Source organism: Dermacentor albipictus, chromosome 2 (assembly GCF_038994185.2).
Source record: "Dermacentor albipictus isolate Rhodes 1998 colony chromosome 2, USDA_Dalb.pri_finalv2, whole genome shotgun sequence".
NCBI lineage: Eukaryota > Metazoa > Arthropoda > Arachnida > Ixodida > Ixodidae > Dermacentor > Dermacentor albipictus.
Genome location: NC_091822.1, coordinates 201,941,627 through 201,954,041, shown reverse-complemented (window position 1 = coordinate 201,954,041; position 12,415 = coordinate 201,941,627). Strand labels below are relative to the sequence as shown.

Genomic DNA, 12,415 nt, shown 5'->3' with positions numbered 1-12,415 from the left:
CGACCAATGTACCGATTTTGATTAGATTCGCTACAGTTAAAAGAAAACCAAGTTAAAATCTAAAGACTGTAGGATGGTGTATAGATTATATTTAGGCCGTCATTTTTGTAGAAACAACTAAAAATCCGAAAATTAAAAACTTGTTTTTATTTATTTTATTTATTTCAAGCGTACTGCTAGCCTCTTGTGAGAGGACTTAAGCAGAGGTAGTTACAAGATACGTACAAAAAATAACGTAATAGCAGCACATCGAATATTGGGCGCGATGGTTGACATAAAAAAGAAAATACTACAAGGAATCAAACACGGCATTAAAGGCATGGAATTTGCAAAAAAAAAAGACAAAATGATTTACTGGTATCAATAAACTGCTCTTGACGCTCAGTTTGCGAAAATGAAAAGAAAGAAAAGCAGAAAACCAGAAGAAATACAATGTATACGACATATGTGGCAACGGGTGTCGTTATCTCGTTAGAATGACAAAGATTGTGCAGAAGCACGAAGATGCACGAGCCTGAGATCACGCAGATGGACCGGTAAAAAATCCGAGGACACTTAAGCCCTTATGAGTTGTGAGTGCGAAAGCATTATTGTCCACTTGAACGCCGCTGAACGGTATTTCGGGTTATGACCTCCTTGCGAGCAAGCGAGCGCGTTGAGAGCTTGAGAGCTATATAGCGCGAGGCCCGTGCACTTCGATCTGTGACGTCATGCTGCCTTGCTCGAGTGCCATAGAATCTAAAAAGGACGCTACCGGGTAAGACGCGGCGATTGTGACGTCACCGGTTTCGTCTCGCCGGGCTTGGTAACAGCAATTTTGGTCAAGAAGCACGATATCACAAAGCAGAGTGGACAGGCTTGCTATCTAGGAGGCGCTGGTTTAGCGCAGAGAGTGCGATCGCATCTTCGAAACTCACTACCGCCAACATTCTTCCTTTCGAAATTATCTTTTTATACATTGGTTTCCTTATGTCGATTACCGAGGCGAATTTAGAAAGCAGAGGAAAGCTTGCTCGCACAAGGAATGCATGGATAACACAGGCTTCCGAGAGCTAGAGCGATGACGTGGCGTCGCGGTGATGCCCTCTCCACTCGCACAACACCTTGCGCGCTGGCGCGGCAGCAGGTGTTTCCTTTCTCCGCTTCTGCTCCGTCGAGGCGCGCACGTGACGTGGTTTTGCAGCCAATGGGAATTTAGGCGCCTTTTCGCTGCTACAGACGCCGGCTTTTCCGCTCAATGGGCCAGTTGATGCTTTCTCGTAAAGAAAGCGTTGGAATGAGGGTGGTCGATGTAACCCACACGTTTATCTTGTTTCTTAAAATACATTTACATAGGACCCAACAGTGTTACAGGTAATCGCCACGGCAGACAAGAACATAGCATTCCCTAATGGTTCGAGGAAGGTATGATTGTGAGTGCTGATTGAGTGAGAGGCTTAGTAGAAGTGTTCTTATTTATGGCTAGACTTTCATGATAACGTAGGTACATGTACTTTAATCGCTCTTTATACGGCCTTTCTGTAGGGTATCTTAATTATTTTATTTCCAGCATCGCACGTGATGCGTAGCAGCTTAATTTCACGCGGTCGATTCCGCAGACATCGCCTCCAGTAACCGAGCTTGCTCGTATGGCTTTCTCTCCTATGTGCGACACGAGCTCGTTCCACTTTAAGTTCGGGCTGATAACTAGGTCCAAGTATTTGCACGTTATCACCAAATCTAAAATTTTCGCATAGAGTGAATACTGATTGTTCAAAGGATGTCAGGGTCATTGCAACAATGTTTCTTTTTTCACATTTATTCTCATTTGCCAGGTGTGGCTACGTGATTTTACTGTCGATGGCGTGGAATTTAAGAAATGTGATGAAATGAAATGTAAGAAAAACGCTAAGGTCCAAGCTCTGTTCCCTGTGGTATTCCGGATATCACTGGTTTTGATCGTGAATATATCCCACTTATCTTTATATATATTGTCTTGAGGAAAGGTATACTTGAATCCAAGATAGAAGGGAATCATTTCTGAGGGTACGTTTAAGATTTAATTATCAGGAGTTTGATGTGCGATACCCGGTCTATCGCTTCCTCAAGATATAAGTAAATATCAGTTTGCCCTTCCTCATTTAAGATAGCTGCAAAAGCATGAATAGCTTGTAATAGTTGCGTGGTGGTAGAAAGCCTTTTGCAAAATCTGTGCTGCCTGGGGTTGAGAAAACATTGAAGCTCTAGGAATTTTTAAGGATCATGTGCTCAAGAAGTTTCGAACATGTGCAAAATATAGGAATCGATATATAGGAAGAAACCAGTAAGGGGGTCGTTTCATTTTTGCACGGGAACAATGTTTTCAAATTTACAGTCATTAGGTAACTTGGATAGGCAATAAAGACTTATTGAAGGTGACGCACGAGAGTTTGGAGCACCACTTGACATAGTGGACAAGGAATATGTTGGGTATGTCATCAATGCCGGCAGATTTGTGAGTACCGATATTGTAAAAGCGATAAAACACCTTTTTTGTTATTTTAACACAAACAATTGGGGGAACACTATGCAGGGTAGAAGGGTTTTCATCGTTGTCAACTGTAAACGATGAACAAAAAAACTCCTCGAACAATTCTGCACTTTATAATTTCTCAGATCTCTGTTTCATAGTCGGTTCAAAGGCTGGGCGCAATTTTTTGTTTCCAAGATAAACGCCGCCAAAATGTTGCTGGGTACGAGGGGAGAAATCCCTTTATGGTGGCACTGTGATAGCAGTCCGTTTCTTTCCTAGTGATTTGGCTAAGATGAGCGTGTCGCGTTGGAAGCTTGCGCATGTTACCTTTACAGGGGTGCTGACAATTCCGACCTGTCGTCTCCACATCTCGTTCGAAGTTCACGATTACGGCTGTTGTCCACGGACGGGTTTTGCGGGCTATTACTTTCCTTGTTACAAACTGATACACACAATGCAAGATAGAATTTTCAAAGAACTGCCAAAGATTCTCCGCTGAGTATGAAGCAGACTGGAAAAGCGAAGCAAAGTCAGATACTACAGAATGCATCTAGTATCTTGGTTCAAACAGATTCATACCATTTTGTGATAGGGTATCTCGTTGACAATACTAAGCTCCAATACCCGAGGGGGCATACTGAGATCCAAGATAAAGACAGAGTCACTCTGTGTGCGTGTCTGTTGCTTTACCGGGTGTGTTAGATCGTGATACAGGATAGGATTGACAAAGGGCTCTGTGCTCGGGAAGTTCACCATCCCATACTATCGACAGAAAATTAAAATCACCGCCCAGTAGTAAATTAGAAGAAGCTTTGCAAGAGCAGGAAAGCTGGTTGCTGAAACTGTTGTGTGTGTTTGGAGGGCGGTACAAACCCCCGAAAAGGAAAGTTTTGTCATCCGTTTGCACATTTGCGATGATACATTAAATTCCAGGAGTGTGTGGCAACATTTCGACTCGCAAGCATTCTTCAAAAATGACTGAAAACTCACTCCTTCTCCAGCCACTATGTTTACTGTAGGGCTTATAACCGTGCGCGGTTATTTCTTTGTCGCTGACTTCAGGGTGCAGCCAAGGTTCAGTAATATTTACAATATGCGGCCTGTATGCAAATATTATACTCTCAAGGCTAGAAGACTTGCTTGGTATGCTAGGAACGTTTAACTTCGAGCATAAGAGGACAACCTGTTTCTGGCGTTTTTATTGATTCATTGGCTCGCTGCTACGTCTTCGAGCCTACCCGCGCGAACCATCATTTTTTTGTTAATTTTACCCAATTTAAACATTTGTTGTCGATCTTAATATTGTTGGGAACAAATTTCACCCTCTATCCTGCGTTTCTATAGCAGCAGAAGTACTTACTCTCCCATAGCATTTTCCTTTTGCACCTAGTGGCTGCTGAGAAATTCTCCGACATTGAGATGCTTTTGTCCTTTAATTTGTAGCAGTTCTCTATAGCACATTTGTTTGTCTCTACCCAAGCATTTTACAATTGCAGGACATCTTTTACCAAACTGCCTTCTTCCTATACTGTGTAGCGTTTCAGCTAAATGGATATATCAAGTTTACAACTCTGCAACTCGGCTATCAAAAACGATATCACAATTTTGTGAAGTGAACCTAATTATACATCTGAAGTGGACAAATTTATTATCATACGTTGCTCTGATGTATACGACCGATTTGTAAGACTATTTTAGAACGCTGCTCGTAAATATAGTAATAATTCCACCTAAGCTGTAAATTCATGTAACAAGTTTGTCCGATTTTGATACTCTATAGAATGACATTTAAGGATTGCGATATCTCGTTTTGGTGCAGAGTTATCGATTTGTAAACTTCATCCTTTATTTTTTTAAAGTTCGAAACTGTGAATTTTTCGAAATTATTTCAGGTCCTAAATAAAGGATCTTCTCGATGCAGTCACTAGAATGTAACATTGTATCACAAATTCAGCAAATATTATTGAACTCGGTCCGCCGGTTGTCTCATAAACGCATTCCCTGCGCTTTACACGTATAGCGAAATCAGAATTATATAGCTTGCAGCATAAGGAAGCGACAGCGCCCGTCCGTGTTGTTTTCACTTGTCAGGGTCACCTACACGCTATGGTCCCAATAACTGTCAAAGGGGTCTTTTTCTTCGCGATTTTTTTTTATCCCGGAATCGCAATCATGCACGATTAAGCGCCGCACGTACTCCACGGCTGCCTATCCTGGCCTACGCCTATTATTGGCCTAAACCAAGATGGGCTCTGGCGGCTTCATCCGACCTCGTAGCCGGCGGCGTGGACAGCAGCCACTCCAGGTGCCATCCCCCGATGAACAGATTTGGTCCTGTGGAACATTTTCAGTTCCTGCAGTTGTTGGTGCCTCTCCGCACGCAGAGTTCACGGAAGCCTCTGGCTTTCTTCTTCCCCGTTTTGCGCGCGCTTCAAACATCCTTCGTTTCGTTCAATAGGTATCGTGGTGACAGCGTGTACCCGACGACCTGAGCTTTTGTTGAATCTAACAAACACGTATATCAGTTGCTATCCGGCCTTCTTTTTTTTTTTTCAGAGTAGATTTGTGCGCATCTCATTGGTCGCAAGTCGACAGGGGTCTATTGTTTGGTCTACCATCTAATGGGTCTCCATTTGCGCCATTGTGCCTTGCGAATGCGTTTTAATACAGCACGTGAATAAAATCCTGTCTTGTGGCAGTGAAGCTGTAGTTGTAGTTCGGCACTTGTACAAGAGTACAAAGCTTAGCTAATTTGTTGAGCGACATTTCGATAAAATCAGCGCATCAGCAGTGCTTATGAAAAGCTTCAATGAATGGGAATGTTGGTATTCCATTTTAGTTTTAGTGAACAAAAGACTATCCCCGTGTTTTTTGTGCGCTAAAGCCTATTAGCGGCGAGAATTAGGAGTGGCGCCCTCTCGCGAGTGACGTCACGGCCAGGACGCCGCTCGCTCCGGCTCGCTCGGCTGCCGCACGCGCTCGTTCCATTCGTGTATGCTTGGGGCATGGGTGGCTCGAGCCGTACGTATTGAAGGATACGTCGGCTTCTTTCAGCTGCCATGCCTTAACCACAGTTTCTTCTTCAAAAGCGTGTGAGTCGAGAAACTTTGCGGTTGGATATCGCAAGCTAAGTAGCGTTAAAGGGGTCTACTAGGTTTTGCAATGCATATATGCGCCGTGTCTATCGGTAAATTTTGACTAAAAAAAGAATATCTGCAAATTCAACGCGCGAAGTTGTGTATGGTGCTTCGCTAAACATTCAACATTCCTTTAGTATTTAGCTATGAGAGGCATTGCACTTTACGTGGAAGAAAAATTTGGTAATTGGCGTCAACATGTTATCCGATGTTAGAAAGACACTGCCAAGCGAAGCTGTCATCATGATTCCTATTACTCTGGTGTGTTGTTCTATTCAAATATGGTCATTCATTAATGCGCAAAAAGTAGTTAGGCGCGCATTTCTTATGAAAAAGTTTGCTGCTCCTTTCATCCCCCTCTGAAACAGGCCTCCAAAAAACGAATTGCTCATGGCTGCTAACACGACGGCGCGTCATGTAGAATATTTACATAGTTAATTCACAAACACCATAGTGGCAATCATCTGAGAGAAAAGTTTCGTTGTTAAGATCGAGAGCCACTCAATTGAAAGTGATGAAATGTTTCATAGTGGCCCTCAGTAGCCTTTATCGACAATATGGCACACCTCTGATCACGTAACGGTAGCAATCGACTGTCCGTATGGCGAGGCACGCTATGTTCGCGAAACCCATCAGTTCACTACAACTTCGAATTAAAACCATAAAGCATTTTTTACAGTGCCAACTGGAATGGCTAAAGTATTCTCGAGCTACTACACCGCAGCTTAGATTGCCTACAAAAGGAAAATTCAAGCACCTTCTGTCTCACGATGTCTCGTTCCAGCGTTATTTAATTATACAAACGGATAACTATTCGCTTGTCGGTACATAAAAGAGAACCTTGCAGGCTAAATTAAGCTTGCTCCAATCCAATCGCAAACATTCATGAAGAAAGCACCACAAGCCTTGCATATACTTTCACTTGATTTCTGACCCTCCACCGGGGGAATTTTGATATCTTCAATATGTCCCATACAACTAGTCATTGACGCTTCGACTTCTTTCTGGCTGCAGCTATGCGGTCCACCAGGCATACTTCACTAAACGAATTGGGCCGAGCAGCCTGTGTCAGTTCGCCAAATAGATTCGTCATGTATATTCCTCAAGCAACAAGCACCAGTGAATTTCTCAAGTGAGTTTGATTTGATTTATTAATTTCCGTTTACACACACACATGTACATAGGAGTGGTAAGTGGAGGTGGATATGGGAAAAAAGCCGCACAGACGCGGCTTGAGGTAACCTCACCCCCTTAGGTACAATATGGCTGCATGGGGTAACACATCAAGCGCCATATAAATTACATTTATATAGTGGCCATAAAACATTGCAGTTATACAATATATGAAAGAACAGTGAAATATTTCCACAATTATTCCACAATAACAATGCAAAACACACTGCGGCATTGAAATAAATAAATGATATACACTTGGTTACATAGACAAAAAAAGAGGAACATAACATACATTATTAGTCATTAACAAACGCGCTCTGAAGAGGTGAGTTGAACGTGTAGCACGGAAAAGGGAATATATATTGGTACATTCCTATTTGTACTCTGTAAATAGCTGTAAGCCTTCATTAACTTTACTTCAAATTTCGCCGCTTAAAACAATAAACACGTGAAGAACCGCCTAATGTTGACAAGCAGTTAAAGAAGCAAGTGAGGCGTGTAGAATCTAAGCTCCAGTATTAGTTAAGTCCCCGTGCTACTGCCGAGTGTTTATGTGAGGAAATGCAAAAATTCGATATTATACCATGAACCACTCTTCGTGAGCAAACCTGTTTTAGCGGAATAAAATCAACGTAACTGCTGTAGAAGTCATATGTAGCCAGCTTTGTGACATACTTGTTGCCCCGCGGCAGGTATGGTATCATAACTGGATTCCTATAGGGTATGCTTTTGCGATTGTCTATCCGCGTATGAAAAACCCGCAATGGGCTGGTCTGCGTCGCTTCGGCTGGTACTGTAGCGTTGCCTTCGAGAGCTGCATTGTTGTCTAAGAAATTAGCTCTTTGAATAAATGTTCGCAAAGGAAGACGTCGTAAAAATATATTTGAGACGACCACCATAAGTATACAAGCAGAGAGAACGAGGGCGAACAAACGAAAACACCGCAGAAAGCGCCCGGACAACGCCCGAACTGTAGCAGACGACAGGCGCGAGTCCGTGCCCTGACGTCACGCGAGCGGCGCTCGCAGCGTCGCTCGCGTTCGTTCTCGGGGCTAATAATGAAAGACAGAACAACATGGGCAACTGCGTCTGTGTTGTTTTGTCTTTCGCTAGTCCCGCTGATGCGTAGTTTTTGTGGGAATGTCGACCCTTGTGCTTTTCTTTCGCTATTAGTACGTGTGTGTATACAGGTGCGTTGCCTGTACGACAACAAAGGCTTCGTCGTTTCCAAACATTTTCGCCGAATTCTACCGCGCTCCTCCGTGACTGGCGGGTAGCCGCCGCACATTGAGCTGTACGCCTGCAATGATCGGCCACCGCGGCGTCATCATCTATATATCCGCTTGTTCGCGGGAAGCAGACTCTATCAAACTATTCTGGGTGGTGGTCGCTCCTCCTGCTACGTCTCGTACGAGTTTGTTTTAATTAAGCCTTCTTTCCTTTTGCTGTTCATTCCACCAGAGGGACTTCGCTCACTCGTGTTGTCCGATAATGTACACGCATGCTATGGACTGTCCTTTGAGAGTTTGAGTTGTTCACTACATCAGTACAGAACAGAATGTACTTAAACAGTGTGGATAGCGGGAGGAAAAGCGGCGTTCTAGCAGCTTGACTAGCCCTCCTACCCCTTGGTCACAAAGAGAGCAACAAAAACAGGTGGCACAGAACAATTCAAAGCTGTAGCTGTTTCCAACTATAAGTTATACGCAGATTTTTACATTACAAGGTACGAAAAAACACTGAATATACCATATTTAGAATAGAATTCTTCGATCATACACGTAAACTTCCAGCTGTTTATTTGAATTCACTTTAATACGCTGGTGAGACAATACTGCACTAGTTGCAGTCCTATAGGTGGCACGTGGCCGCGGTATGTGCCAATGATATTAAATTTGATCAAGTGCGTATGTGGTGGATATTTCGTATATGATTAAATTCCGGATACATTTCTTCTCCAGTTCTGACTGACACACTGTGTTTCACTCGATATGCACGCAGCCTGCGACCCGGCGCGCGTGACGGCATGCGTGGGGGACCTACGCAAGATGTCCAGCGATCCCATGAAGGACCTCGAAGTGGCTGAGGACGTCGCTGGACTTGAGCACAAGTGCAGGTGTGTTTGCCTGGGCAGACAGTTTTGTCGTATTATATGTACGTCCGTATATGCGTTACCATTATATGCATTACAGGTTACCGGGCATGAATAAAGCGAACTGGCGTACGAAGCAAAACATCCCCATCAATATACTTGTCTAAATAAGCATTTTGAGATGAGTACGTTTCCAGAGTATGCTGTGCTTCAATGGTTGCAGCTGGCCCACCCTTTACAAGAAATCCTACGGGACCCCGCACAAACCCGCGTAAAAGATGTCGTTGAACAGATCGAACTGTGGCCGGACCGCTTGGCGAGGCTGTTGAGGCCTTCCATTCGTATCCTGCCTGATTGCAAGAGAAGGTTACTAATAGAACATACGTGGGCTTCTTGAAAAACTTTGTACATCAGGAATTCCGGTTTTGTTCGCAACGAAGAACGATTTTCTTCGTCATACTTTTGCAGCGCTGCCTGTGGTCAGGTGGAAGGCGTGCTTTCTTGGTCTCATCAGAAGGACGTGTGAGCACGGCGCAAGCGGACGCTGTGGAGAACTCGTGGTCGGTCGCACGACGGGCCTTTTTTACGGAAACATGTGTAGCCACTGTACTGTCTAACACTTTATGCAGTGTTTGTTAGCTCAAAGTAGTCTTTTATTTTATTAACTGAAGCACACGACAAAACAGCAAAATCAGTGTTCACAAGAACTATAGGCCCATTAGCTTACTCCCAGTATTTATTTGTAAATATAAAATATTTGCAAAAATCTCCAATAGAATAAGGGCAATACTGGACTTCAGTCAACCAAGCGAACAGGCTGGCTTCAGGAAGGGATACGCTACAATGGATCACGTCCGTGTCAGGTGTCAGGTAATCGAGAAATCCGGAGAGTACAATAAGCCTCTCTATATGGCTTTCATAGATTACGAAAATGCGTTTGATTCAGTAGAGATACCAGCAGTCATAGAGGAATTACGTAATCAAGGAGTACAGATCTCTTATATAGATACCTTAGAAAATATCTACAGAGATTCCATGGCTACCTTAATTCTATACAAGTAGGAAGATACGTATAAAGAAAGGGGTAAGACAAGGAGGTGACCAATGATGTTCACTGCTTGCCTGGAAGAAATATTCAAGCTATTAAACTGAGAAGGCTTTGGAGTAAGGATCGATGGCGAATATCTCAGCAGCCTTCGGTTTACCGATGACATTGTTCTATTCAGCAACACTGCAGAAAAGTTACAACAAATGATTGAGGCCCTTAACAGAGAGAGTGTAAGAGTGAGGGTGAAGATTAATATGCAGAAGACAAAGATAATGATGAAAAAATTGGCAGGGAAGCAAGAGTTCAGGATCGCCAGTCAGCCTCTAGAGTCAGTGAAGGAGTACGTTTACCTAGGTCAATTAATCACAGGGAACCCTGATCATGAGAAGGAAATTCATAGAAGAATAAAAATTGGTTGGATCGCATACGGCAAACATTATCAGCTCCTGACTGGAAGCTTACCATTATCATTAAAAAGGAAGGTGTGTAATCAGTGCATTCTACCGGTGCTGACATCATGATCATAATAATAATAATCATCATCATAATAATCATCATCATCATCAGCCTGTTTTATGTCCACTGCAGGACGAAGGTCTCTCCCTGCGACCTCCGATTGACCCTGTCCTACGCCAACTGATTCCAACTAGTAGCCGCGAATTTCCTCATTTCATCGCTCCACCTAGTCTTCTGCCGTCCTCGATTGCGTTTCCCTTCTCTTGGAACCCATTCTGTAACCCTAATTGTACAACGGTTATCTAACCGGCGCATTACATGAGCCGCCCAGCTCCATTTTTTTCTCTTGATGTCAATCAGAATATCGTTTGCTCTCTGATCCAAACCGCCTCTTTCTGTCTCTTAACGTTATGCCTAGCAATCTTCGTTCCATCACTCTTTGCCCGTTCCTTAACTTCTCAAGCTTCTGTCAGTCAGTGAAGGGACTTTGTCAACGTCCCAACGAGAGGGGCTAATCACTCTCCTTTGTAAGGACGAGTCGAGAAGCTCTGATCCGAGAGCATGGCGTCCAATCACGCTTCTGAACTGCGATTATAAGCTCATAACAAAGTGCCTGTATATGCGACTCACGCCAGTACTCAACACTGTTTTTGGTCCATACCAGGCATGTTGTGTCCAGGGACGCTCTACTCAGCTTCACGGTTTAGCAGTGAGGGATCTTCTTCTGTGGGCAAATACCAGGAAACTTCCAGGTATTGTTTGCTCAATCGATCAGGAGAAGGCTTTCGACATCATTAGCCATAGGTACCCTTTCCGTGTTCTAGAGGAGGCTGGTTTTAGTGTGGGTTTTCGGCAGATGGGTCCAAGCTTTGTATTCTCGACCGACTTCTGCTGTTCTCATACGGCACCGCGTCTCGGAGGCGTTCATTGTGGGACGTGGTGTACGGCAGAGGGACCCTCTCTAGCCTGCCCTCTACGCACTCGCTTTTGAACCGCTTCTGCAGAGGTTGCCCTGTGACAGTAGAATTGGCAGGTTCCTCCTCCCACCAGGTTCCCCTCCGGTTGCACTCTTTGCCTATGCGGATGACTTGTCCGTAGTCGCCCCGGACGAGGCACCAGCTTGTAGCGTCTTGGAGGTCATAGACAGTTACTGCGAGGCAAGCGGTGCAAGGTTGAATAGGTCTAAAGTACAGCCGTGTTCTTGAGCTCCACTCCGTCCAGTCCGCAGCCCGTTCATGTTCTCCCCGTGAAAACGCGGCTGCGTATTCTAGGTTTCCAGTTCGAACCAGACGGCCTCTCTCCTGAAAACTGTCAAGAGGCTAAAGAGAAGCTTGAAACCGGGATTCAAGAATTCAGCGCGTTGTCATGCCCTTTGCCTACTCGAGCGACAATTCTTCGCTCACTTCTGTTTTCTTTCCTGACGTATGTGGCGTGTGTGTCTCCTGTTCCAACCCGAACCAAGCTTATCTTGAAGAGGGTCCTCTTTCTCTTTCTCTGGAAGGAAACAACTGGTTGTGTAGTTAGGCGGTTGCTCAAGTTGCCCAGGGATAACGGAGGACTCGAAATTCCCGACCTGGGCATCGTGGCTGCACTACACGTCAGGTGGACCCAGGTCGCTCTTAACTGGGATATGCTCATAACTCGAAGCCTCACTTCCTTTTTTTTAGCACTCGACTCCGCTTGTTTTCGCAGAGCACATTTTCCCAATGTGTGCCTCGCTCAGGTTCCCCGTCCACCATTTATGTGGCGGCTGACAATTCTCTGGTAAGCCTCCGCAAGGTTCCTCCCGGCGTCGACGTAGTTTCAACTCCGATCCAAGCACGAGTCGATATCCTCACCCCAGGTCTCCCCCCGCATTGCCAAAGGTACGATCTGTCCATGCACAGGCGAAACTAGGAGCTCACTACGGCCGGCTTCCTCTACGCTAGACGAGCTACGTTCATGTACCGCCTGGCGCGAGGGTGCCTGCCGTTGAGTTACCGGCGCCTCACAGCCATCCCGGCTCATGGAGTGTG

The 12,415-nt window shown here is 44.7% G+C and overlaps 2 protein-coding genes across 3 annotated transcripts in view; one reads left to right on the top strand and one right to left on the bottom strand.

Annotated features, from left to right (window-relative positions):
• Positions 1–12,415, top strand: part of LOC135904562 (uncharacterized) — an 81,819-nt gene that overhangs the window by 9,981 nt on the left and 59,423 nt on the right. The window contains exons 2-3 of one of the 2 annotated variants that reach the window (XM_065435421.1): positions 6,643–6,760; positions 8,806–8,920. In XM_065435421.1, the coding sequence (XP_065291493.1) occupies positions 8,853–8,920 (68 nt within the window). In that variant the 5' untranslated portion in view covers positions 6,643–6,760; positions 8,806–8,852. The remainder of the gene's footprint in view (positions 1–6,642; positions 6,761–8,805; positions 8,921–12,415) is intronic. The other variant, XM_065435420.1, reaches the window with a different exon arrangement.
• Positions 1–12,415, bottom strand: part of mTor (serine/threonine-protein kinase Tor) — a 504,957-nt gene that overhangs the window by 463,372 nt on the left and 29,170 nt on the right. The window lies entirely within an intron of this gene.